This window comes from Ochotona curzoniae, unplaced genomic scaffold, assembly GCF_017591425.1.
Source record: "Ochotona curzoniae isolate NIBS_2020 unplaced genomic scaffold, NIBS_Ocur_1.0 contig_4951, whole genome shotgun sequence".
Taxonomy (NCBI): domain Eukaryota; kingdom Metazoa; phylum Chordata; class Mammalia; order Lagomorpha; family Ochotonidae; genus Ochotona; species Ochotona curzoniae.
The window spans coordinates 218,978-246,887 of NW_024466434.1; the positions used below are offsets into that span (position 1 = coordinate 218,978).

Consider the following 27,910-nt stretch of genomic DNA (forward strand, 5'->3'; position numbering starts at 1 on the left):
TTAGGGCAGCCTGATTCACAGGGAATGCCCATGCATTCTTGTGTGACAAGCTCCCACACACCCAGAAGGGCACTTTTCCTCTCATCCCAGCCCAGGTGCCCTCACAGATTTCTGTATCCTGAGTGAACACACCCTCGGGGTTCTCGCTGCGGGAGACCCCTGCTGTGCTGATAAAGGAAGCTTCCACAGTGCCACCCTGCCCCTGGCCCCATGCCCCGCCTCAGGAGGTTTAGGAGTTGTAGTACAGCTAAGGGAATCACCTGGAGGCAGCATTTGCACTGTTTTAATGTGTCTCGTTCTTTTTTTAAAAAGATTTATTTTTATTATTTTTTTTTATTGGAAAGGCGGATATACAGAGAGGAGAGACAGAGAGGAAGATCTTCCATCCGATGATTCACTCCCTAAGTGAGCGCAACGGCTGATGCTATGCCGATCCAAAGCCAGGAGCCTCTTCCGGGTCTCCCACGCAGGTGCAGGGTCCCAAAGCCTTGGGCAGTCCTCGACTGCTCTCCCGGGCCACAGGCAGGGAATTGGAAGGGAAGCAGGGCTGCCGGGATAGAACCGGCGCCCATATGGGATCCCGGGCGTGCAAGGCAAGGACCTTAACCACTTGCGCCACCGCGCCGGGCCCAACGTCTCGTTTTTTTTATTTCCTGTTGTTGATGGATAACTTAGGTCAGGAAGGTGCATGCTTCTTACCTGTGTAATGATGAGTTTTTCCAATGTGTGTGACTCTGGAGCTGTCACCCAGTTCCATATGCTTTCAGATCCCCAATAGGTTCCCCTGGACCCCTTCCCAGTCTGTGTGTGGGCATTGGGTTTCCTCATTAGTTTTTACCTGATATGAAAACTGTTGATATGAACCAGCATAACAGTTTTCTCTTAGCTCGCAAATCATCAGTTTTAAGAAAATTTCTTTTTACATTTTTAAAAATTTATTTTAAAATATTTATATTTGAAGGGCAGAGTTTGGGCCTGGCATGATAGCCTAGTGGCTAAAGTCTTTGGCATGCACATACCAGGATCCCATATGGATCCCGTATTCTGGCTGTTCCATTTTCCATCCAGCTTCCCGCTTCTGGCCTGGGAAAGCAGTCAAGGATGGCCCAGAGTTTTAGGACCCTGCACCCATGTGGAAGACCCGGAAGAAGCTCCTGGCTCCTGGTTTCAGAATGGCTCAGTTCCAGCCATTTTGGCTGTTTGGGGAGTGAACCAACAGAAGGAAGATTTTCTCTCTGTATTTCCTTCTCTCTGTTTATCTGCCTTTCCAATAGATAGATAGATAGATAGATCTTAAAAAAGAAAAAGAAAAAGAAAGAAAGAAAGAAAGAAAGAAAGAAAGTCAGAGTTACAGAGAGAGAGAAATATCTTCTATTCTTTGCTTCATTCCCAAATGGCCACAATGGCCAGAGCTGAGCTGGTTCCAAAGCCAGGAGCCAGGATCCTCCTTTGAGTCTTCCTCCAATGGGTAGAGGGAACCAAGGACTTGGGTCCTCCTCCAACGTCCTCTCTGGCCACTAGCAGAAAGTTGGATCAGAAATGAAGCTGCCAGGACTCCAAACAAGCCTATATAGGCAGGATGCTGGCACTTCTGGCCCTAGGAAAGGAAAGTTCTAAAGATAAGTTTAATATAAGATAATACCAACTGGTCACCTCAATCATTATGGCTGTTGCTATTGCTGTGGTGCGCCTTGTATGGACAGTTATGGAGGGGCTGGTGCTGGTGCAAGTACTGTACTGGGCACACTGCATTATTCTCAGGCACAGGTGCAGGAGGGGTTGTGTGTCTTGCCGTAGTAGATCATATCCTGTGCACGCAAGAGCTGTTATGCCCATTGCTCTCCCCACTGGGCCCCAGCTTTCCTAGTCCTAGATGTCATTCCTTTTCATTCTGTAGTACAGGGGCAGTAAGAGGTGACCCCTTTCCTCATTTCTCATAAGGTCTTGAAAAGCAGTCCCATTGTAACAGATTAACAAAAGAGAAAGTACAACACATTTATTTGATGAAACTTTTGCATGATACAGAAGAGCCAAAGGCCCAGGGAAAACTTTCTCTGTTTATGCTTAGAATTGGTGGAGAAGAGCGGGTGCTGTGTTGTACCCTGAATCCTCTGTCTGTGGTGCAGGCATCTCACAGGAGCACCAGTTCGAGTTCCGGCCACTCCCCTGCCAATCCAGCTCCCAGCTAATGACCTGGGAAAGCAATGGAGCATGGCACAATGCTTGGGCCTGTGTACCCATGTGGGAGACCTGGAGGAAGTTCTTGGCTCCTGGCTTCGGATCAGCCCAGCTTCAGCCTTGCAGTCATTTGGGAAGTGAATGGCCATTTGGGCCATCTTCCAGCAGTTGGAAGATCTTTCTATCTCCTCTCTCTGTAACTTTGCTTCTCAAATAAAAATAACCAAAACAAAATTTTTAAAGATATGTTTTAAATTGGAAGATCAGATATACAGAGAGGAGGAGAGGTAGAGCATTGATTCCATCCATTGATTCACTCCCCAAGTGACTGCAATGGCTGGAGCTGAATTGATCTGAGGCCAGGAGCCTGGAGCTTCTTTTGGGTCTCCCATGCAGCTGTAAGATCCCAAGGCTTTGGGCCATCCTTGACTGCTTCCCCATGTCACAAGCAGGGAGCTGGATGGGAAGCAGGGCCGCCGGGACATGAACTGGCGCCCATGTGGGATCCTGGTGCATGTAAGGCGAGGACTTTAGAGGCTAGGCTACCGTACTGGGTCCAAATAATTTTTTTTTAAAAAGAGTAGATGAATGGGCATCCGTGTAGAAATGTGACTGAACAAAAAGGGGCCAATCTAGTGGTAATAGACTGGGTAGGAGAACCAGTAAGTCTTCTCTGTTCTGCATGGCACTCCTTTCCAGCTGTGGGGCAGGATCCCTCTCTTGGAGTGAAGTCTGATAGCCCATTGTCAGACAAGCTATGCCATGGTTTGAACGTGACTTGACATTCAGTCCCCAAAGCCTTGTGTGAAGGGCCTGAAGAGGTTAATGGTACTTATGGTGTTTCAAGGTAGAACCTTTGGGAAGTGATTAGATTAGGTTCAGTGTTTTTGGGTGGAGCCCCCATAATCGATCTAAGGAGAGACAGGCAGAAGTGTGCTCCTTCTCTCCTGCCATGTGATGTGTCTCATCCGGCCTTGCTCTGTGACCCTGCAGAGCCATGAGCTAAGGTAAACCTGTTCCCTGTGTAACAGCCTGCCCGGTGCACTTCACTGGAGTGAAGAAAGGCTGATTATACAAGTTGAATCATGGAATGTCCTTATTGCCAGTTCTTATACAGAAAGGCAGAGGGGATAGTTCAACTAACGTTTCTAGGTTTTGTGGCTGAATTTGGAAAAGAGTGGTTCTAGGTTCCAAGATTTGTCTTGAGGTGTAAGGAGGGGAGTGGGAGCAAGAGAAAGGAGGGCAGGCAGAGAAGGTGGATACTCCCGAGGCCTTGCAGTCTTCCTTCCACTTGGCAGGCATTAGAATTTGGGGTGTAGTGTTCTGGAATCCAACAGATCTCATTGCATCTCTTTGGCTTTTCCTCTGTTTCACAAATGTGTAGCAAGCACCTTGTCCACCCATTGGGCATACCAGTGTGTGAGCTGGGCCCCTGATGTGTGGAGCCCCAGGATGAGCAAATGTAGTGATCCCATGATGGCAATCCCAACCACAGAAAATCTGGGACCAGCACGATAGTTTAGCAGCTAAAATCTTCATCTTGCATGTGCCAGAATCCCATATGGGCATCCATTCTAATCCCAGTGGCCCTACTTCCCATCCAGCTCTCTGCTTGTGGCCTGGGGAAGCAGTAGAGAGCAGCTCAAGGACTTGGGACCCTGCACATGCATGGGAGACCCGGAAGAAGCTCCTGGCTTCTGGCTTCAGGTCACCTAAGCTCCAGCCATTGCAGCCACTTGGGGAGTGAATTAATGGATGGAAGATCTTTCCTCTCTGTATATCTGACTTTCCAATAAAAATTAAAATAAATATTTAAAAAAACACAGAAAGCCCATGGGTCCTGATCTGGTGGACAGGCGAGTCAGATGCAAATGATGAAGGGAAATGGACAGGGAGGGCCAGCCCAGGTGAAGGATCCATGTGTGCAAGGGATACAAGTGAGTCAGCAGTGCTGAGATGTGCAGAAAGAGCAGCGGTGCAGCTGGGGTGGGTGGAGGGAGTGCAGAATATAGCTCGGAGGGCTTAACCCCAAGTTTAGATTTCACTAAATATGGTGGAAAGCCACCTAAAAGATCAAGCGAGAAAGGAAACCACCAGACAGATTTGTCAGAAAAAAATGAGCCTGGGGGCCAGCATTGTGGTGCAGTGGGTTAAGCCACAGTTGCCTTTGGTCACATTGCATGTCATCAGAGTGTTGGTTCAATCCTGGCTTCTCTGCTTCTATCCCAGCATCCTGCTACTGCACCCGGGAAGGCATCAGATAGTGGCCCAAGAACTTGGGTTCCTGTCACCCACACGAGAGATTCATGTGGAGTTCCTAGTTCCTGACCGCAGCCTGGCCTGGTCCTGGCTGTTGCGGCCATTTGGGAAATGGGTGGAATATCTTTCTCTGCGTGTCACTCTACCTTTCAAACAAACAAATAAATCTTTAAAGACAAAGGAGAATGAATCTGAAAACTATGTGAAGAAGGCACTGGAGTACTGAGATAGGGGACTAAAGGGGGAACCAGCAGTGTGGAGGCCCAGTTAGCAGGGTTTGAGGAGCATGTGGAAAGAAGGTAAAGGGGGTCTGCATTTATACTCAGGCCACAACAGGAAAATCGAAAGGACAAAGACTTTCTGGCCAAGAACTGGGTCTTGGTGGCTGACCAGGTGTGACAAGGGAAGTTGGGGATGTGTCTTTTAAATTCCTTGTTTTGCATTTGGCTTTTTCCCTTTTCAAAATGTAGATGTAGGGCCTGGTGGCATGGCCTAGTGGCCAAAGTCCTCACCTTGAATGCGCCAGGATCCCATTTGGGTGGCAGTTCTAATCCCTGTAGCTCCACTTCCCATCCAACTCCCTGCTTGTGGCCTGGGAAAGCAGTCGAGGACGGCCCAAAGCCTTGGGACCCTGCACCCGTGTGGGAGACCCAGAAGAAGAGGTTCCTGGTTCCTGGCTTTGGATTGGCGAAGTACCGGCCGTTGCAGTCACTTGGGGAGTGAATTATCGGGCGAAGATCTTCCTCTCTGTCTCTCCTCCTCTCTGTATATCTGACTTTGTAATAAATATAAATAGATCTTTATAGAAAAATGTAGATGTAAATTTATTTATTTGGGAGGGATGGAGGGAGAAAAAGAAAGAGAGAAGGATTTGCCAGCTGTAAATCCACTCTCCAAATGCTCACACCAATTGGGCTAGTCTGGAACCCGAGCTGGGAACTCAGGTCAAGTCTCCCACGGGACTGGCATGGACCAAGTTCCTGGAGCCATCACCACGGTCTCCCAAAGTCTGCTTTAGCAAGATGCCGGAGTCAGGAGCCAAGGCCAGGAATCTAACACAGGTACTGATGGGGACACAGGAGTGATAACCCCGGGCTAAGCACCAGCTCTTCCTTTCTGCTGGAGTTCCTGGCTCTTGTGTTGCTCGTGTTTGCCTTCGTACCCCCTGCTCCTTTTCAGTTCTTTGTGTCTCCCTTTCTCTTGAGGTTTTTCCTTTTCTGTTGTTTTTATTTTAGCCTCAAAAACCTACGTTTGGGTTTATTTTTTAAAATAATTTATATGCTCGCAGTGAGGGAATCTCAACTTAAACTGTGGTTACACAACAAGGTGGAGGTATCCACCATGGTGGGAGGATTGGGGGAGGGTGGGGGAAATCCCAATATCTACAGAACAATGTCTCATAATACAATGTAATCAATAAAGGAAAAAAATAATAATTTATTTTAATTTTTATTGGAAAGTCAGATATCCAGAGAGGAGGAGAGACAGAGAGGAAAGATCATCCGTCCATTGACTCACTTCCTGAGTGGCTGCAATGACTGGAACTGTGAGGATCCGAAACCAGGAGCCAGGAGCTTCTCCTAGGTCTCCCACACAGGTGCAGGATCCCAAGGCTTTGGGCCGTCCTTGACTGCTTTCCTAGGCCACGAGCAGGGAGCTGGATGGGAAGCAGGGCCACTGGGATTAGAACAGGCGCCCATCTGGGATTTTGGCATGTGTAAGGCGAAGACTTTAGCTACTAGGCTGCTGTGCTGGGCCCTACATCTGGGTTTAATTTCAACTTTGATGCTAGTCTGAGCAGATGGGCTATAAGATAACCCTAACCCAGCGGAACCATAGTAAAATAGAAAAGTGATGCAATTAGCAGTGAAGACCAGAGAGGAAGAAATTTCCAGCACAGGGGAAGACAGGGGCACTGAGAGACCAAAAGGGGAAGGTAAGGAGTGCGGGTGGGGGACCAGAGGAAGGAAGGGCAGGAACCGGGCTGAGGTGCAGGGTCACGGGAGCCAGCAAGGGCTGAAGGCTGCTCCTCGAGATGGACCAATCTTGGTTTCAATCTCGGTTTCAGAGATTGTATGAAATTCAGTTTCTTTCTTGGGGAGACAGCAGTTGGTCTGGGGCTTTCCTTGGGTGGGAGGGCTGATGACTGCAGTCTTGTGCCCTCAGCTCAGGCAAATGCAATCTTGTCATAACTTCTAGGAGAAACTCAGGAAGTCTCTGAGAGCTCCCAAAGAGGCCAGAAAGGCAGCCTCAGACTTGAACTTAGCCTCAAAACCTACATTTGGATTTAAATCCAGCTTTGACCCTAGCCCATATTTAACCTCAACTGAGATCACGACTCAAACTCTAAAATCGAAAACACATCCCAAAAAATCAACTCCAAAACAAAACAACATTTTCTTTCTTACATAGATTTATTTACTACTTTTGTTTTAAAAAGATTTGTTTGTTTTTATTGGAAAGACATATTTATGGAAAGAAGGAAAGACACAGAGAAAGGTCTCCTCTCTGCTGTTTCACTCCCCAAGTGGCCCCAATGGCCAGAGCTGAGCTGATCTGAAGCCAAGAGCCAGGAGCCAGGAAACTCTTCTAGATCTCTCCTGCGGGGGTGTAGGATCCCAAGGCTTTGGGCCATCCACTACTGCTTTCCCAGGTCAGAAGCAGGAAGTTGGGTGGAAAGTGGAACAGCCGGAAGCATGAACCAGTGCTTGTATGGAAAGTCAGCACTGAAAACAGTGGGTTTAATCGCTATGCCATAGCACCAAGCCCAAGAACTACTTTTAAAAAAAAAAAAAAATTATTTTATTCGCTTCAAAGGAAGAGAAACACTGAAGGAGGTAAAAGAAAAGAGAGATCTATTTGTTGGTTCACTACCCAAGTGCCTACACCAGCCAGAACTGGTCAGGCCGAGGCCAGGAGCCAGGAATTCTATTTCAGTCTCTCACATGAGTGATGGGGACCAAGTCCTTGGCCCATTCATTCTCTGCCTTCCCAGGCTCATGAGCAAGAAGGAGGATCAGAAGCAGGCAGCATTCCAACATGGGATGTGAGGCTTACCAGCTGGGCTTAACTTGATATGCCACAACACTGGCCCCCTGAAGAACCATCTGAGATGGGGAAGTCAGCAAGTTCTCCCCTAAGGGAGTAGCAGGGAAGCTGGGGTCCAATGACAGAATCAACACAGGAAGATCTGGGGGCAAAGTACACCAGGCAAATGGCAGAGCTGCTGCAACTGCTGGGAGATGTTAACAGATTGGGGGCGCTTAGGAACAGAGCAAAGATCAGCAGGGCTAAAGCAGAGGGCCTGGGAGAGGGATGGGCCGTGGGGTCCAACGAGGTCAGGGAGTCAGTCTAGGAGGCTGAAGCAGGGCAGATCATCTAATTTTATTCAACTGTAGAGGGTCTCAGCAGGGTTGTGAGTGTGTGTGTATGTGTGTGTGTGTGAGAGAGAGAGAGAGAGAGAGAGAGAGAGAGGAAGAGAGAGATGGAGGGAGAGAGAAGAGGGGAGAGAGAGCAAGAGAAAGGCAGAGGGAGAGAGAAGAGAGGAAAGAGAGAGAGAGAGATGACTTGTGTTTTAGGAAAGCTGCAGTTGAGCCTGGCTCATCAGGTACAAGAGTGAGCAAGGACACTTGTTGGAAAGCAATGGCAAGAATGCTGCAGATGGTGGCAGCCACAGATATGGAGTGAAATGGATACATTTGGGTTCCATTCCAGAAGTAGAAGCAACAGGTCTATATGATGGATCAGATAGATGGGAGGGGAAGGGGTGATGGGGAGAGCAGTGGGATTCTGGTGAAGGGCTGTGTACTGAATCAAAATAAATTAGATTGTAAGTGGAGGTGGATATGTGATTTCTGGATTTCAGAGGTTAAAGTAGGAGATAGAGAGAATGAAAACTGGGAGTTGTCAATGGCAATGGCATTTAAAGCCACGAACTGAAAGAGATGCCTTATCTTGTGCATCCCCATTTCTTCCAGGTGTATCAAAGAAGGCTTGATAGAGTTCACAGGGAATAGAAACTAAAAGACAAATTTATTTTTGTGGGGGGGAAAAAAAAAGAACCTAAATCAAAGCTCAGTTGTTTCTTCATTACATTGAAGCCAAGACCCCAGGTATGTTCCCCCCACACTGAGTGTAACACATCTCCTTTTCTGTGTTCTGGAAGCAGCCCAAGCCCTATAGGCTTTATCTTTGCCTCCTGCCTTCTCCCTGAAGTTTGATCTCTCTCACACATTCAAATCCTCTATTTTGATTTCAGAATGATCTTCCTCTGGGCACACTGACACCGGCCTTTTCCTTCCGCTGCTGCTTTTGCTTTGGTGAAGGCTGCAGAGAGAGACCCTCATCGCTGTGGGGGCAGGGCATGGGAGAGAGGTCACGGTTCTCTCCTTCCAACCCCTGCACCATTGATAACTTCCTCCTCCCCCTCTCTAGAGGCTGAAATCTTTTGCATTTGCTACTCTGGTCTGTGTTCGCATCAGTCTCCTCCCTCAGCCCCACGCTGTGCTCTTAATAACTTGCGGATCTAGCTCTGCTTTTCTCCGCATCTTATCTCCTACCACCATCTTCAATGACTTTAAAAATCATACAGATTAGATTAGTTTTGCAGTCTGGCATCTTGATTCTACAACTTTCTCCACTCCAACATCTCTGCAGCCTCTTTGTCTATTTTATTCTATTTTTAAAATGAATTTATTTATTTGAAAGGCAGAACAACAAACAAATCTTCCATTCACTGGTTCATTCCCCAAATGGTTGCAACAAGTCAGGGCTCGAGCAGTCTGAAGCCAGGAGCCAGGAACTCTATCCTGGTTTCTCACATGGGTGGCAGGGGCCCAGGCACTCAGGGCCATCATCTGCTGCCTTTCCAGGAGCATAAGCAGGGATTTGGATCCTGTGACTCAAATCAGCTCCAGAATGGGATTCTTCCATAGCAAACAGCAGCACCATGAGGCTGGAGTCTGCTCCATTGCAGCCGTTCTAAGCAAAGTCATACCTTGAAATTCAGTATCACTTATTAAGGGATATCTCTCTTTTAAATCTTTTTTTAATCTCTCTCTCTTTTTCTTTTAAGATTTTTATTGCAAAGTCAGATATGCAGAGAGAGGGGGGGAAAAAAGGTATACAGAGAGGAGGAGAGAAAAAGAGAAAGATCTTCCATCTGCTGATTCACTCCCCAAGTGGCTGCAACAGCCGGATCTGAGCTAATCTGAAGCCAGGAGCCAGGAGCCTCCTCCAGGTGCAGGGTCCCAAGTTCCCAGCCTGTTCTCAACTGTTTTTCCAGGCCACAAACAGGGAGCTGGATATGAATGGGGCTGCTGGGATTAGAACTGGCACCCATATGGGATCCCGGTGTGTTCAAGGCAAGGGCCCTAGCTGCTAGGCTACTGTGCTGGGCTCAAAGGGATAAATCTTTAAGGTCTGTTTTTTAAAATTTTATTTGAAAGAGAGAGAAAGAAAAAAAAAAAGAGAGAGAGAGAGAATGAATATGAGAATCTTCCATTTGATGGTTCAGTCTACAAATGCCAGCAAGAGCCAGGGCTAAGAAACCTGCATTCAGTCTGGGTCTCCAGTACAGGTACCAGGAACTCAAACAACTGAACGACTGCCTCCTGGTGTGTGCACTAACAGGAAGCAGGGATCGGAAGTGGAGCTGGAAAGCCAACCCTGGCCCTCTGACAGGGAATGGGGGCATCCCAAGCAGCATCTTAGCAGCTGTATCTGATGTCTGCCCTACCTTCATGACATTGAACTCTGAAATTTTCCCTTTCATCACAACCACCCACTTTTCGCATCTCCCACTCTTTTCCTCCCGGTGAATTGGTTCTTCACTCCCACCAGGAGTGACTTAGCATAGTGCACAGATAACAATTTCAACTACATTTTCACTACAGTTTTAGAATTTCTTGCCTACCAGACATTTTGCCAGGAAGATCCTGAAATACGTTATGGAGGTAAGTCCAAAGGCCCCCTTCTTGAATCTGCCTACGTTTCCAGAGAATCGTGTCATCACTAGACTCCCTACTCTGACAGACACCCCGCCACCACCTAGAGGCCTTTGTATTCCTTGATCAAGTTGCCAGTTACTCTGTTGACTTCTTATTATACTCCTGCAGGTATGGCATACATTTTCCTGCCTCCCATGTTCTTCACTTTACTTCTCCATTCTCAGTTGGTGACATCAAGTTCAAGGTCATCTAAGGAAGATAGCTTGGTGGGGTTTTAATTTTTTTCTGCTCACTTCACTTTGCTATTTATGTTTCACCTTTCTTCTTTTTCTTAAAAAAGATGTATTTATTTTTACCTCAAAGGCAGAGTTACAGAGAGAGAGGAAGAGACAGAAAGATCTTCCATCTGCTGGTTATTCCCCAAATAATTGCAATGGTTGGAGCTGAGTTGGTCTGAAACTGGGAGCCAGGAGCTTCTGGTTGCCCAAGAACTTGAGCCTGCCTCTGCTGTTTTCCCAAGCCATAACCAGAGGGCTGTATTAAAAGTGGAGAATCTGGGCCTGGCACTGTGGCCTAGCAGCTAAAGTCCTCACCTTGAAAGCTCCAGGATCCCATATGGGCATCGGTTCTAATCCCGGCAGCTCCACTTCCCATTCAATTCCCTGCTTGTGGCCTGGGAAAGCAGTAGAGGATGTCCCAAAGCCTTGGAACCCTGCACCCGTAGGAGACCTGGAGAAAGTTCCTGGCTCCTGGCTTTGGATCGGCACAGCACTGGCCGTTGCAGTCACTTAGGGAGTGAATCATCGGATGGAAGAGCTTTCTCTCTGTCTCTCCTCCTCTCTATATATCTGACTTTAAGATAAAAATAAGTCTTCTTCTTTTTTTTAAAGATTTATTTATTTTATTGGAAATGTGGATGTACAGAGAGACAGAGAGGAAGATCTTCCGTCTGATGATTCACTCCCCAAGTGATCACAACGGCCAGTGCTACGCTGATCCAAAGCCAGGAGCCAGGAATTTCTTTCCAGGTCTCCTACACGGGTGCAGGGTCCCAAGGCTTTGGGCCGTCCTTAAATGCTTTCCCAGGCTACAAGCAGGGAGCTGGATGGGAAGTGAAGCTACTGGGATTAGAACTGGTGTCCATGTGGGATGCCAGCACGTTCAAGGAAAGGACCTTAATCATTACACTATTGTGCTAGGCCTGCGATAAAAATAAATCTTAAAAAGAAAAGAAAAGAAAAGCAGAGAAGCTGAGATTTGCCCAAGCCCATGCCCATTTGGGATGCCAACACCACAGGCAGAGGCTTCACCTACGAGATAACAGTGCCAATCCTGTTATCTTTTTCTCTTGGTTCAGATGAAATCTCTCTCCTTTCCAAGGCTGGTCCTTTTATTCACGCCCTTTATCCTGTGTTGTCTTTACTATGTCCTTCCTCCTCCTTACTTAAATTTTTAGTATGTCTTTTCATGCATCTTCCCTTTTACCAATGTACTCAGTTTTATTTCTTGAAAATAAACAAAATATATTCCCCTGAACTTTTTTCCCCTGTCCATTCTCCTTCTCCCTTTCCTATGTATGTGATCTCAGGAGATTAACCGCCTCACCTAACCACTTTTTCAGGAACTGGTAACATTTTCCTTGTTGGCTAAATCCGTGGGTAGAACTGAGCAATGTTTCTCGTTGATCTTCTGTACTCGCCCTCTGTCACATCGTACTCACTGCCTCCCTTTCTTCACCTCCCACTCACTCATTCCTCAACCGATGCAAAGTGATTTCTGTCCCTTATTCAATGGAAATTATTTTCTCAAAATTTGTAATCATCTAGTTCCTGAACCCCAAGAATCATGTCTCCCCCTCATCCACTCAAGCCCTTTGAAGCCCCAGCCGTGCCTGCCAGACTGTTTGCAAAACCCCCGCTTGCCCTACTTCTCTGACTGCTCCTCGAGCCTTGCGGCTTTACGGATTTGTTTGCCTTTGATCATTCTCGGGGCTCTTCTGGCCGCTCTACCACCTCTCCTGTGTGGGTGATGATGGCTAAATCTACCCTTCCAGTCCAAACTCTTGAGCTTCAGACCTACTTGCTGAAGATATTCTCCCAAGAGTCATGCTTGATTCCTCCAAGCAGGTGCACCTTCCATCTCTAGTATGGCTGCTGCTGTTTGCCTCATTGGACTGCAGAGCAAGGAGGGCAGTGGCATTCGCATTTATATCTGTTGTCTGGCAATAACTGTCCTGCTCCAAACAATTGCCAAGGAAAAGTGTAAATGCCTTTGAAGCTGAGCTACTTAGCTTTGGTTTCAGCTATGCTTCTTGAGCGAAGCAGGCTGGGGCATGTCTGGCCTGCAGACGGTGGCATCATCTGCTTTGGGACTGCCGAGGCAGCTGCAGGTGGGACTCGAAATCCAATCACTCTATAGCAGGCCAATTTTGAAGTTGTTAACTCTGTATGGCTTCTTGCATGATGGCATAAATATCCCAAATGGCCTCGGTTTAGAGGATCATCATATTTTCAATCTTCTAGGATCAAAAATAAGTCTTCTTTCCCCACTTTGACCATTCAATTGGTTGTTATGTTCTAAGGTTCGCTCACAGTTTGTGAACTCTGACCCCCTTTTTTTAAAAAATGTCATTTGATGTTATTAGGGCTTAAATAGAAAGCACACACGTTTTAGAGTCAGATGAGTTTAGTGTTAATTCTCCAGTAACAAGACAGGTTAGCTAGAAAAAAAGTGTAACAAATTTATTTAATCAAAGCTTTACATGATATAGGAACCTTCAGAAATGAAGACCCAGGCCCCAGAGAAAACTGTCCATTTTGATGTCTAGATCTGATGAAGAATGGATAGCATATGGAAATGTGATTGGACAAAAAGGGTGTGAATGAATGAATGGGAACAGATGGAGGGCGGAAATGTGTGGCCTGTCTGTTCGGATTCTTCTTGGCCTCTCTTTGAAGCAACTCAGGTAGGACTGGTCTGGAATGAAACTCTTCTAACCAACTGCCAGATAGGCAAGTCAGACAGTTCATGGGCAATTCCTACACCAAAAGGTGGGGAAGGTTAGAAGGTTTCTAGAGTCTGTGGCTGGTTTTGGGAAAAAGGTTTAGTTTCTATGTCCTGATTTGGAAAAAGGAGTTACTTCCATGATTTGCTTCAGGGGGAGTACGGAAGACAAAAATAGAGTGAGAGCGACAGAGAGAGAGAGAGCGTGCGTTCCTGATGCCTCTTGGTCTCCTCTAAAGTTCTTAGCAAGCCAACTTTGGGACATGTTTCCTGAATGCTAACAAGACGTTGGGAAAGGGATTGCTAACACATAGTAGGGTTTCCATGACAGGTTTTCTTCATTTCCTGCCTGCATGTCCTGAAGCATGTTCCTGATCTCCTGAATTGTTTGTCAGTACCACTGCCTACAGCATGAAGCGCCTGTCTGTAACCTTGACATTATCTTTCTTTCTGCACAGCAGGCTCTCACACCTGGGCTTCCTGCAAATGGTGTCCACCTCCCTCCTCTCTGCAGCCATGGTGCCTTACCATCAGACTGTGCAAGTAAGGTGGGGAGACACACTTGAAGCAGGGTTTGCAGTTCTCTTTGGGCTCCATCATGCTCAGCCTACCTGCTCTGAGAGCATCCCGCCTGATCCTTTTCCTAACTGGACTCAAACCTACCTTCCTGCTGATCCAATCATCATTCCAGCCTCTTCAATGTCACCAACTGGGTTTCTCACACTGAACCCCAATGTTTCCTCCACTGAGATTTGGCTCTAGAGAGCAGACAGGCCCACACCTGCACCTCCCTAGTGCTTCACGGGAGGCACCAAGTCACCCCTTGGGGATCCCTGGGCCCCTTTCCTGTCCCCTTTACTGTGGTGGACAGGATGCCTGCTGCCTGGCATCAGGGGTCAGAGGAAGCCAGGGCCTCTAGGGCGCAGTATTTTTATCAGCCTAGGAAGCAAGAGACACAGAAGCGGAAACCGTGTGGTCAGAGAAAGTGAACAGCCCTCTTCTTGGGGGAACCCCCATCAGGGCTGGGGGCCAGACACCAAGAAGGGACACTCAAGAGAGGGAGGTCGAGGGGCCCACGAGCAAGGGCTTGTTTTGCTTTGGTTTCAGGCAACCACTGTGGGAAGAGGAACAAGGTGCTTCACTCCGCAGAGATCTGGGCAGAGGAGCAGATCTGATGTTAAGCTTTTCTGTTGCTTACCTCTCAACCCTCTGACTTAGGGATGCTAACGCCAGCTCCCTCCCCCACCCCCAGCTCCAAGCCCAGGCTTTTTGCATGCCACTTCCGAAATCTCCAGTCTGTGAGAGGAACTGGACGCCTGGCTTGCTCACAGCGTTAAGTCTCTTCTCTGATTCACAGTAGCTTCCTCTCACAGGATCTTTCTCACCAGCCCTCCTTTCTGCCCCTGAACATCTGCCTGGTCCCTTGGAGGCCATGGCCTCCTCACTATTCTGAGCTCTTGTCTCCAGTCTCAGGCTGGGTCCCTGTCCCCAGGTTTCCAGAGGCTTCCTCACCCCGTCCTACCACCTTCTGCCACTATCACTGGTGGGATTCTCTGGTGTAGATCACGGCTCAAAGCTAAAGACTAAGTTTCTGATGCTAGGATTCTCTGATGCAGATGTGCACAGATGGCGCACACACCGCTTAGCAGGGCCTGCCCTTTCTCTTCCAGGGTGTGGCCTGGCGGATGGCAGTGGGTGTGATTTACAACTTCCTATCCTGGTTTTCTTGGAGCTGTAGTGGAAACCCATCAAGAAGAGTGGGAGGAATGAAGTCCACTTCCTGCTCCATGTGAGCTCCAGGCCTCTCCCTCCACCTCTGGTGCTTGGAAAAGGAGATGTTGATGTGGAAGGCCAAGCCTGGGGTTCCCAGAGTCAAGGCCTGAGTTTGGAGTGGGGGTTAGAACCTGTGCAGGAGACATAGACTCTGGTCCTGGAGCAGAGACAGGACTGATAAGCTTGAAGGCGGGGCCAGCTGGGGTCTAGCAGTCTGACTAGCCTTGGGTGTGAGACTCTGGTTGCCTAAGAACAGATAATCCAGGTTACATAACTAGGCCTTTCCACCTCCTTCCTCTGCTCCTATTTTTAGCAACTAAAATTCCACACCCCCACACCAGCGATCTTCCTCCATCCTTTTTCTCTATCCCTTGTCCTCCCCTAACATCCTCCTGGTCCACCAGCCCCAGCTGCCCCCAACTCATCTCATTCAGTGACTCAGCAAAGGGAAAGCCCTGTGTGGGGCAGATGGGGTGTTCATGGGGGAGGAGGATGTGGTTCTGCCCCGGGGAGCTGGGGAGGGGAGGGAACTGGCTTTGTTCCTTTTTTGCCTCTGTTCACATCTGCAGCATGGATGGGACCCCAGGGGAGGGAGGGAGGGGGGCTGGAGGGCAGAGAGAGCCGTCCTAGGTCTGACCCCTAGAGTGGGCAAGTAGGGGTTTCTCTCCAGCTGAGGGTAGCCCTAGCCTGCGCATGTGTGTTACAGGTATGTGGGGATGGCGGATCTCAGCTGGTGGGTAGGAAAGGAGATGTTAAGGGTGATGAAACCACAGTAATGGAAAAGGCAGTGGAGACACTGGGAGTGAGATGTGGAACCAGGTCTTATTAGGCAACGACAAGTCAAGGGGCTGTGGTGGAGCCTGCACCCACACCTCACTCCGACAGGTTTCGCTTCCACCCCATATCCTCTCCACAGAGCATCTGCCTCCTTCCTAGAGCACCGGATCCTTCCTTCTGCCCGCCCCCAAGATTGCGCCCCAGTTTCTCGCCATTTCCTTCGGCTCATTTGAGGGCTTCTGCATGGCGATTCAGGGCCTGAGAAAGGGCAGTCACAGTTCCCATCACGCGGCCCAGTTCCAAGGTCTCAATCTGGTTCCGGAATCGCTGTAGGAAGCGGTCAGGATGCCAACGTACCTGTTGGACCCTTAAGTATCTCCTCAGGGCCCCCTGCTCCTCCAGCGGAGGTCCCCTGGCCACCAGGGCTGCGGCCATTGCCTCAGGGTCCCCGCCCCCAGGGCAGGGCCAGGGCACATCACTGAAGCGCCACAGGCTGCCCCTCCCTGCCCTTCTGGGGGACTCTGCCCTGGGCTTAGGCCTGGCCGCCTCTGGCCCTCGGTCCCCTGGAGCCTCTTGGGCTCTTCGGGCTCGGCTCTCACGCAGTTCTTCCTCCTTGGCCCGAGCCCGTTCTCGGAAGAGTCGCTGCTCCTCCTCCTGCTGTCGCCAGCTGTGACTGCAGCCCTCAGCCCTCCGAGGGGGTCGATGGGGTCCTGCAGCCTCCCGCTGCTGCTGGCGCTTCTGGGCATGCTCCCGGGCCAGGCGATCTGACCAGGCAGAGAAGGACTCGGGTTCCTGGGTCTCAGAAGCGTCATCTGTTTGGGAGGGGAGGTTGGAGAGGGGCTGTGAGAAAAAAAGGCTGGGTCCTGGAGGTAGGCAAATATGGAACAAGGGCAGAGGAGCCCAGTGTGATGCACTCACGAGGCGGGCACATGACATGTGGTCAGTGGGGCTTGGCAGCGGCCTCCTCACCTTCAAACCTCCCGATGACCTCCTGCCACTCGTCCTCCAGCTCGCCCTGCAGCTTCTGTCTCCATTCTCGCTCCCTGGAAGCCTCATCTTCCTCCTCCTCTTCCGTGGAATCCCAAGGGGGTCCCCAGCCCAGGATTTGCCCAGGGGTCTCCCCGTCCTTATTCTTGATCCCCATGGCGGAGGGACAGCGGCTCAGCAGTGGCAGGAAGAAGTCTGTGTAGGCTGTGGGTGGGAGAGCAGTGAGAAGTCAGCCCGGACTCACAGGCTTCCGCGCCATCTTGAATCCCGCCCGTTACTTCCTTGGTAGTGAGAGAATGGAAAGGGTAGCCCACGAAGGGTGGCCCACACGGACCCCTCCCGGGAACCAGGAAATAACCACCCCTGGCAAATACGTCCTGATGTCTTACCACATACACAGTGTGGCATTTTAAAATATTCCGCCCTATGCATCACAAACTGCTTTAGCGTCCTGGAAGTTCTATCATGCCAAATGACATTTTCCAGTTCTACCTCAAGTCATCTAGGGCAACACCAAAACCCACTGGCTGTTCTGTTTTTGGTTTAAAAACTTGGTCACTGCACAGCCTTTGTGTTTCTAACCCACATGTACACACCAGGCCGGTGAGATACCTGTACACTCCACTTTGTACCTCCACAGACGCAGATAGAAATTTGCGCGCTCTACACCCTTTTCCAACAAACGGAGTAAAATATGCTCTCACGGGAATTCCTCTCCGCCAGCCTTACCAGGGGATAGTGGCGGGTCAGCGGGCCAGGAGTGGGAGACGCAAAAACGTGGCCAGCACCTGCTGGCCAAGCTCTTCCTGAAGACCTGCTGGGCAGGGGCAGGGGCAGGGACAGAGGGTCTCCCCCTGCGGCTGACATTCCTGAGCTCTTTCCTGCCCTGGCTGTGTACTTCACAGCCAACACCGGCCCACCTGCTGTGGCCACCAGCCACTGCTGTCCCTTGGGGCCCAGAGGAAGGTGAGGGAGGCAGCCTCCCTTCCTGTGGACCTACTTTCTCTCCCCCAGGAGGAGGATGTGGGCCTGCAGTTTTTGTCTGTATTTGGTGGTATGGAAGGATGGCCCAGGGGGGAGGGCTGACTTATCCCAGCCAGAAAGGCAGGAAGATAGGGCTGGCAGCGCTATCCCTCCCACCTGAATTGCATCAGCATCTGGGGAAGGGGCCCTGCTTCTTAGTCGGGCTGGAACCTGTCACAGGTCGACAGCAGCAAATACCTGGTCCTGTTTGAAAAGTGCTTATTCCCCACCAGGGCTCGGGGCAGCTGTGAGGGTGCACGGATGCTCAGCATGTGTGGGAGGCTTTTCAGAGAGCAAGGCCTGTAACCTAAAATGTGATGGGTAAGATAAGGCCCAGGGTAAACACTCTACGGCCTCTACAAATGATGTGGCGTGGGGAACAGCTAGCTATACAGGATCTAATCACAGCCATCTTAAAACAACAACAAAAGAGTCCAGATCTTATGCTGCAAGAAACACAAACTAGAAAGAAGTAAGTACAAACCATAGTTTCTGAGTGGTAGGACTAGTGACTTTGCCTCCAGTTTTATCTCACTGACGTTTTCATCCCAAGAGAATTATGTTTTTTTCTTTATGAAGAAAGAATAGTAAATTTGTTAACCAATAGCTTGCTGTGGTCTCTTCCAGGGCTGTCTAGGTTTACATAGACACACACACGACACATGTATTCAGAGACATGTGACCAGACTGTATGTATTATTCAGAAGCTTTTTTAAAAAGTTGTTTACTTATTTTGGGTTAAGAGAGACAGATACACCACAGAGCTCCCATCCACAAGTTTACCTCTCAAACACCTGCAATAACTGGACCAGCCAGGACACAGCTGGGAGCCAGGAACTGAATCCAGGGCTCCCATATGGGTGACTTGTGCCGTCACTGCTGCCACCGGAGGTAGTGGAAAGGAAGGGTCGAGCTGGAGCTGTGATACAAACTCAGGCACCATGAAGCTGGACGCGGGTAGCTTAACTGGCATCAGAACTGCTGGGCCAAACACCTCAGTTATGTTTTTCCACAGGAATACATACAGCCTAACTCACTTTACTTTCTTTGTTTTTTTTTTTTTTAATGGCTACATAGTTAAGTGTTCCACTGTGAGTGCAAAACAAACAGAACTCCTCACCACCAATTGGCAGACTTTGTTTCCAAAAGTGCTCAGCTTCATGCACAGATCTTTGAGGACTTGCACAGTGTTTGTGTAGTTTGTGTTTTCAGAAGTGGAACGTATGAGTCAAAGAAAAATATGCGCTTCTGCTAAACTGCTTTCAATAAGATTATGTCAAGAATATATAAGCATGTCTGTGGCTTCCTTTACTAAAACTAAATATAATCAACCCTTTGATTTTGCCAATCTGATAGTGTAAAAATAATTTTACTAATGGAGTTTTCTTTTTCATATGTGCTTTTTGCATTTCTCTTGTGAATGACTCATTTATATCCTTTTCCTATGGAAATTTTCATATTTATTATATAGGAGAGTTCTTCAAATTGTGTCTTTTATATAAGTAAATATTTTATGCCTAGTATGTCTCCCCGCCCACCCATTTATCTTTTAAAGTTGTGATGGGTGCAGATTTTGGCTCAATGGTCAAGGCATTGTTGGGGATGCCCATGTTCCACACAGGAACACCTGGAGTTATGTCCCAGCTCTGCTGCTCATTTCAGCTTTCAGATATTGTCCACCCTGGGAGGCAGCTCAGGTACCTGGGTCACTGCCATCCACGTGGGAGATCTGGACTGAATTTCAACCTCCTGGCTTCCAGCTGGCCCAATGACAATGTTTGCAGATATCTGCTAAGTGACAAAGTGGATGGAGCAGCTTTCTCTATCTCTTTACCTTTCAAATACAATGAAAAAAAAAAACTTTAATTAAAATTTTTATGTAGCCAGGTATCTTTTTTTAAAGCTAAATTTATTTTTATTGGAAAGTCAGATTTTATAGAGAGAAGGAAAGACAAAGATCTTCCATCTGCTGGTTCATTCCTCAAGTGGCTGCAATGGCAACAGCTGAGCTGATCCAAAGCCTGTGGATTCTTCTGGGTCTCCCATATGAATTCAGGGTCCCAATACTTTGGGCCATCCTCTTCTGCTTTCCCAGGTCACAAGCAGGGGGCTGGATAAGTGGAGCTGGGATTAAAATTGGTGCCCATGTGGGATCCCAGTGCCCACATGGGATCCTGGTGTGTGCAAGGCAAGGATTTATCCAGTTGGCCACTATGCTAGGCCCTTAAAACTTGTTAAAGATCTACTTTGGGCCAAGCACTGTGGCCTAACTGCTAAAGTCTTCGCCTTGAACGCTCCAGGATCCCATATGGGCGCTGGTTCTAATCCCAGCAGCTCCACTTCCCATCCAGCTCCCTGCTTGTGGCCTGGGAAAGCAGTCAAGGATGGCCTAAAACCTTGGGACCCTGCACCTGCATGGGAGACCTGGAGGAAGTTCCTGGCTCCTGGCTTCAGATTGGCTCAGCACTGGCTGTTGCAGCCACTTGGGGAGTGAATCATCGGATGGAAGATCTTCCTCTTTGTCTCTCCTCCTTTCTGTATATCGGACTTTGCAATAAAAATAAATAAATCTTTAAAAAAATCTACTTTATTTGACAGCTACAGGCAGTGAAACAGGACTATCCCACCTGTTAGTTTGCTCTCAAATGCCCACAAGAGTCAGGGCTGGGCCAGGGTGAAGCTGTTGGCTGAAAACTTAACCTGGGTCTCCCACGTGAGTGACAGGAATCCAGCTGCTTGAACATCACTTGTTGCCTCCCAGAATGTGCAGTAGCAGGATGCTAGAATCAGGAGTGAGGTGGGAACTGAAATCCAAACACTCTGATTGCAGGTATCTCAACTGTTGGGCCAAATCCTACTTGCTTCTTTAATTAAAAAAATTTTTTTTAAAAAAAAGGTCCACAGGTTACTGGCTGAATCCTCACCTTCCAAATGCCAGGATCCCATATGGGTACCAGTTTGTGTCCTGGCTGTTCTACTTCCCATCCAGCTCCCTGCCGGTGACCTGGGAAAGCAGTTGAAGACAGCCCAAAGCCTTGGGACTCTGCACCCATGTGGGAAACACATGAAAGAGGCTTTGGATTAGCTTAGCTCTGGCCATTGCAGCCACTTGGGGGGGGGGGCGGTGTGAACCAGTGGATAGAAGATCTTTCTCTCTATATCTTCTTCTCTCTGTAAATTTTTCCAATAAAAATAATAAATATTCTTTAAAAATTAAAGGAATTCAGGGGCAGGCAGCAGTTAAGTTACCACTTGGGATGCCCGTATCCCACAGGAGTACTCAATTTGTCCTGGCTATTCTGTTTCCAATCAGCTTCTTGTTATCATGCACTCTGGGAAGTAGTAGGTGATGGTTTAAATATCTATTTATCTATTTAATTGAGAAAGCAAGACAGAGACAAATATTCTTCCATCAGCTGGTTTACTTCCCAAATGCTGGCAATGGCCAGGGCTGAAACCAGAGCTGGTGTGGCCTCTCGGGGCCAAGTACCCGAGTCATTACTGCTGCTTCCCAGGGTCTGTATCAGGTGAAGGCTGGTGTCAGGTGAAGAGGTGGGTATCAAATCCAGGCATTTCAGCTTGGGGCTTGAGCACCTTAACTTCCGTCTTTACCGTTAGGCCCAATACTCACCCCACATTTTACTTTAAAAGAATGAAACTGTAAGAGGTAACACGTAAGTTTTCTTTGATACCATCTTTCAAATGTTATCTTCCCGTAGAGCCAACCCTGCTCATGAATTTGATGTATAGCTTCCTGTCATATTCAGATGTTCAATCTGATAGAATTTACTTTTGAGTCAGGTAGGACTTTTTTTCCCTAGGTGAGCCAAATGTTTTGATACGTTATTTTACACATTTTAAATTTATCTATTTGAGAAGTAGAGACTGAGATGGAGAATAACAGCTCCCATCTGTCTGGTTCCCCAATGGCCACAATAGCCAGGGCTGGGGCAGGAAGTGGGTTCAGATGAGGCAGGAATCTAGTTACCTGAACCATCACTGTGCCTCCCAGGGTCTACTTTAGCAGTAATCTAGAGGGGCAAGGGAGCAGGGCGGGGACAGGGGCAAAGCTGGGAACCAAAGCCCAATCCTGATGTAGGCATCCTAACTGCTAAGCTAAATGCTCCTCCTACCCTAACCCCTGTATTGTTTACTAACTAGTTCTTCCCCTCTCTAGTGTTTGAGATACCATCTTTACTATCAGTTTAATAACACAGATCAACTTTCCCCAGTGTTCATTAATGACATACATGTACTTCATGAAGTTAGAAGCAGTGTTTCCTCTATTCCGGCCATTCAACCCTAGTCGGCCCAGCGTTGGTACATTCTCTGCATTATCGACTAGGAAAAGGGCAGTCAGGCAGCCTGGATGAAACTTGTGAGATTTTTTACAAAACTGAGTCATGAAACCGTAATCAGTGGACTGAAGAATAGAACACAAGTCCATGGAACTGTCATGGGTGTCGATGTCATCATGAATATACATCTGAAAGCTGTAAAAGTGACCCGGAAGAACAGAGAGCCTGTGCAGCTGGAAACGCTGAGTATCTGAGGAAATAACACCCGATATTTTATTCTACCAGATGGTTTGCCTCTGAACACACTGCTAGTGGATGTTGAGCTCAAGGTAAAGTCTAAGAACAGCGAAGCTGCTGCAGGAAGAGGCCGAGGCAGAGGAAGAGGACGTGGCTGTGGCAGAGGAATCCGGGGTCCTAGGTGACAGTGTCTCTCAAAATTACTGTTTCAGAATGATGAGTGATTCCACTTATTTTTTGGTACAGTTTTGTTTGAAAAAAGTTAACAGAAAAATTAAAAGATAGGTTTATTTTGGGGTAAAAGAATTTTTAGGGGGGGAGGGACTTGGGGAGGGGATAGGGGAATATGGAACGGTATCGTAAAATGATAGCAATAATAATAAAATGTGAAAAAAAGGAATTTTTAAATCCATGCAGTTTTTTGCATAAAAGCATTTTTATGAACTTTTTGAAGACCTCCCATATGTTATGCTTAAAAATTTTTTTTTTATATATATCTGAAAGTCAAAGACAGATTTTCCATCTGCTGGTGCATGCCCCCCCAAAGCCCACAACAGCCAGGCTGGAACTAGCAGTCCTGAACACAATCCAGGTGTCTGTCCTGTGCGGGCGGCAGGGAGTCAAGGACTTGGGCCATCTCCTGTTGCCTCCCAGGATGCACGGCAGCAGGAAGTGGGAATGGACAGCAGAGCCAGGCCCTTGAACCAGCAATGGGACCTGGGTGCCCCAAACAGCGTCTCCATTGCCCCACACCCTGTCATTTTTTCAACTGGAAAAAATAAACATCAAAAAGTTTTGTGGAGGAAAACTTCACTTTGTCTTAGTGGTAGAAGCACTGCTCTTCCGAAGCTGTAATAAGATATGATTTTTACTTTAAAAGGGACAGGCACACTAACTGGCAAAAAAAGAACATGGCTTTTAAACATGCCAAAATCAGAAGCTTGTGTGTGGTTGCTGGGCCTTGGAGGAGGAAAGGGTCACCGTAGGTGAGGCGGTCAGAGAGGGCTCCGGGGAGCAGGTGGAGCAGAGAGAGTAACTTTGCAAAGCGGAAATGAGATGAGGCAAGAAAGCAGGCTTGTGGAAGGCGTGTCTGGGTCACAGGAGAAGACTGCGTAGCTGGAGTCGCAGGTCTGTGGGTGTGAGGTGGGAGGCGAGGCTGGAAAGCAGAGTGGAACACAAGCTGGAGGGCTCAGCCCTTGCAAAACGGGGTTAGCACCCACTTCCAGGGTGCAGACTGCAGTGCGTAATGGGTGTAAATGCCTGGTACTGGCCCAGAGCTGAAATACAACCGAGGCCACATTTAACCACCATGTCAGCTCAGCTCTGGCTTGCTTTCTTATGGCAAATTGTGAGAAAGCGACCCTGTTTCTATATTTACTAACTCTTGCTTTGGACAGAGAGTGTCCCCTAAGGTGTATTTACATGGCGGTATCTGAGAGCTGACACCACTTTCCTGTGACAAGGTGGGCTCTGCAAAGAACTCTCCACAAAACCCAAAGGTGGGGCTGTTTCCTGCCATCTTATTGGCTGTGATAACCCAGCCCAGTCACTCCAGCAGGTATTGGTACCTGTCTCAGACCCAACATGGAACTAGGGGTGGGGTGGGGCAGGAAACCTCCCAGCAGGAGATCCTGGGTCATTTAATCTGTTTAAAGAAGTTACCTTCTTTTACCAAGATGGGGTGGTCTCTAAAGCAGCCGGAAACTGAAAGCGCTGGCCCTTTTAACCCAGGACCTAGAAGGCCATCTGGTGGCAGGGCTGACAGAGGACCAGTGGGACAAAAGGCCTGAGAGGACACCAGGCTTTTGAGAGTGGTGTCTGCTTTGGAAAAGGACTTCTATCAGCTGTGAGACTTCAGACAAGTTCTGGAACCTGCTGGGGCCAATTTGCCTTGTCTGTAGGCAGACTAGTAACAGCAATCTCACCTGCTACTTAGAATTTTGACAATGAAGGGGTCAGCACTGTGGCATAGCCAGTTAAGCTACTGCGTGTTACACCAGCATCTCATATGAGTCCTAGCTACTCTGCTTCTAATCCAGCTACTCTCTGCTAATGCATTTAGGAAAGCAGCAGCAGATGGTCCCAGTTCCGGGGGCCCTGCCACCCACATAAGAGGCCTGGATGCAGTTCTGGGCTCCTGGCTTTGCCCTGGTTCAACCCTAGCCATTGTGGCCATCTGGGGAATGAAACAGCACAGAAGAGATCTCTCCTCATCACCCCCTCTGTCACTCTGCAACAGGAACCATCGTCAGAGGCTGCAAGTGCTTCTCCTGTGCCGTGGCTCCAATTACAGTTATCCCCGGGAACCCACAGGGGACTGTATCCACGACACACCCCGGCCTGGACCCCAAAGTCTGCAGAGGCTACAGTCTTGTATATAAACTGGTGTGGTATTTATATTTAACCTATGCATGTGCCATCTTCAGGTTATATAGAATATATGGTACGAGGAGTGGAGTTGGACGTTCTGGTTCAGAAGCCATTTGGGATACCTCCACCCCATCCTGGAGTGCCTGGGTTCAAGTCCCGGTTCTGCTTTTGATTCCAGCTTCCTGCTATTGCACATCCTGGGAGGCAGCGGGTGCTGGTTTGAGGACCTAGGTCCTGGCTATCCACGTGGGAGAACTGCCTCTGGCTTCAGCTGGTGCCAGCCCCGACTGTGGCAGGCATTCCAGGAATGAAGCAGTGGTGAAAGCTCTCTGCCTGTCCCTGTGGCTTTGTCTCTCTCCCTTTCATACAAATAAAACCTAAACAAGAATTAAAAAAAAAAACAATCATGTAAACCTGAAGTGAACAGTTGTTACGTTGTACTGTTCAGAGACAAGTCTATCAGAAGTAACTTGCTTTTCTGGAGACTTTTTGATTCTTTTGGATTCATGAATACAAATACAGAGTCCGCAGGTCTGCAGGGCAGACTGTCGTGTCATTCACTATCAGCACACACATGGTTCTCGGGCCACGCATGTCACAGCATGGGCATGCTGAACCTGTGTGAACAGCTGCTCAGTCAGGCACACACAGGCCAACGCAGCCGTCCAGAGCGTGGATGCTCCAGCGAGCTGCTGGGCGATGGCCCTGTGCAGTGACTACCTAGGCAGCTTTGCCCAGCTTCCTAATCTGGAAAGTGGGAGATAATGTCCGAGTCTACCTTACAGGCTTGTTAGGGCATTAAAAGAAAAAAAAAAGTACTTTGTGAGAAGTTTTACAGATAATATACGTGGGGGTTGTGGCACAGCACGTTAAGCCATCCCTTGAGATGTCTTTATCCTGAGGTTTGAGTCCTGGCTACTCCACTCCTGAGCCAGCTCCCTTGCTAATGCGCCTGGAAAGCAGTGGGTGGCAGCTTCAGCATTCAGCCCCTGTCACCAGGTGGGAGGCCAGGCGGAGTTCCTGTCTCCTGGCCTCAGCTGGCCCAGCTGCAGCCGTTTGGGGAGTGAACCATTTGGAGACCCGTTGGATGGAAGACAGCTCTGCCATTCTGCCATCTAAATAAATAAGTATCACCTAAACTTCCAGAGCCTACCTTCTCCACTACGGAGAAGTAAGTCAAAACACAGAGTAGCTACTGACAATCTAGGAAAATGTGCAATTTAAAGACCTGCTGCTTTTTGGTACCAGAGGGCTCTCAGACCATGGCAGCTCAGAACTGGAAAAGCATAAGTCACAGCCATATGCCAGCTTGGTCAACTATGTCAGGAAGCCTCTTATTTCTCAACTCCTGGTTGGCTTTTGCGTCAGAGCCGGTCAGCTGCTCACCACCTTGCTTCCCCGTGAGGAGGACTCACCGTCGGGGCCCTGGCGGGCAGCAGCATGCAGGGCCGTGTCCCCATGGCGGTCCTGGTGGGCAGGGTCAGCCCCGAGCCGCAGCAGCAGGCACAGGGCCGGGGCGTCGTGGCGGGCACAGGCCCGGTGCAGTGGCGGGGGCTGCCCAGCGTCCACGTCAAGGCCCGGGTGGCGCTGGAGGAGGGCCTGGGCCCGGACCAGCCGGCCTGCAGACAGGTAGCGGCGGAAGCGACGCTCTCGGCGCTGACGGCGCGAGGTGGAGGCCATGGAAGTCTTGGGCTGAGGAAGGAGAGAATGGAAGCAGTGAGCACCCCAGCCTGGCCGGCCCTCTCCCCCGCTGCTGATGATATTTTCTTGTTCCTCCCTTGGATGACCCCTCCTTTGGGTGTCCCCCTTTTCTCACATCTTCAGGAAACAACAAACCCAAGGCCTAGCCTAACCCTCATCCCTCGTTAGGTGATGGTCAGAAAAAAATTGAGTGGGACTGGAGTTGCAGATTTTTTTTTTTCACATAAATTTTGAGGAAAGGGTGGTTTGTAGCTTCCAGGTTCCTCAGCCCCAGTGAAATTTACATATAGCACATAAAAAAGAAATAGGACCTGATGGGGGTGGCAATTTTTAGCAGAAATTTGGATTTTTGCAAAGTCACCATTTTAAATAATGAGCTAGACAGTGAATATCGTGTACCCGGCTGACAGAGGCAGAGGCTTCGCCCCCTGGGACCTGCGGGGAGGGGTTACTCATCAGGCCTGTGCCCGTCCCAGCACCCCGAGCTGCAGGCCCAGCACCCCGAGCTGCAGGCCCAGCACCCCGAGCTGCAGGCCCGGGTTTCAGACGCTCCGAGCAGGGAGGCGGGAAGGGCGGAGACACGCCGGGCTGGGGGAAATGGAGTCGCCGGAGTCGTAGGCGAAGGGCGGAAATGAACTGCCGAGCGCACTCCCGGATGTCTTTCCGCCCTGACCCGGTGGTTGCTCAGCCGGGCCTCCGGGGGAAACTAGGGAACTTAAGTGAACGGTCCGTTTGAAACCGAAAGACTTGAATGAGAGGCGAAGGGCGAAGCGGGCGAAGGGCGGGAGGGGGACGGAGGGAGGAGGGCTTTCTGGAAGCGGATCTCCGCGTGTCTCTCACCCTGGAGGAGCGAGACTGCGGCTCAATGGCAGAGGAGGAAATGAGATGCTAAAGAGAGAGAACGAGGGATGAAACTCAGTGAAAATGGGGAAGAACACAAAACCAGGGGGAGGCCCAGAGCAGGGACGACTCGGAGCAAGCACGCGAGGAGACAGCCCTGGGCAGGGCCGAGGGAACAGGGGCAGACGTGCGGATTTGGGAACAGGGAACAGTCCAGATTTGGACTACGTTGGGGGGGGGGGGGGCAAGCTGGAGATGGGAACACGAGAGAGGGAGTAGAGACGCCCAGCATGTTCTTCCCAATGCACACGGCCCGTTGGCATTCCTACCTTCTCATCCCATCCACAACCCCGTGCTGTGTCCTCCAGCGCGCCTCCTCCCACCCCAGCGCCGCCCGGGTCTCCGCCCCAGTCCCCATCGCTGGACCGCAGCGGCGGCCCGGCCTGCACCGGCTACCTGCGCCTGGTCTCTGCTGCCCCCCGGCGGCCTCTCCGGGGTACTGCCCGGCGGCGAGGC

The 27,910-nt window shown here is 49.3% G+C and overlaps 1 protein-coding gene and 1 pseudogene across 3 annotated transcripts; one reads left to right on the forward strand and one right to left on the reverse strand.

Annotated features, from left to right (window-relative positions):
* Positions 1–13,100: 13,100 nt before the first annotated feature.
* On the reverse strand, positions 13,101–27,809 carry NFKBIL1 (NFKB inhibitor like 1). Of its 3 annotated transcripts, none has more exons than XM_040988682.1 (4): positions 27,724–27,809; positions 26,269–26,545; positions 16,908–17,129; positions 13,101–16,750 (listed from the first exon to the last, which is right to left on the reverse strand). In XM_040988682.1, exons 2-4 carry the CDS (start codon positions 26,531–26,533, stop codon positions 16,164–16,166), a joined length of 1,074 nt encoding a protein of 357 aa, XP_040844616.1. In that variant the 5' UTR covers positions 26,534–26,545; positions 27,724–27,809; the 3' UTR covers positions 13,101–16,163. The 3 variants fall into 3 exon arrangements, with proteins under 3 accessions (XP_040844616.1, XP_040844615.1, XP_040844614.1); XM_040988681.1 differs by lacking the exon at positions 27,724–27,809 and adding an exon at positions 26,954–27,070 and having other exon boundaries at positions 16,953–17,129; XM_040988680.1 differs by lacking the exon at positions 27,724–27,809 and adding an exon at positions 26,954–27,070.
* On the forward strand, positions 22,318–22,668 carry LOC121161915 (annotated as a pseudogene).
* Positions 27,810–27,910: the final 101 nt, after the last annotated feature.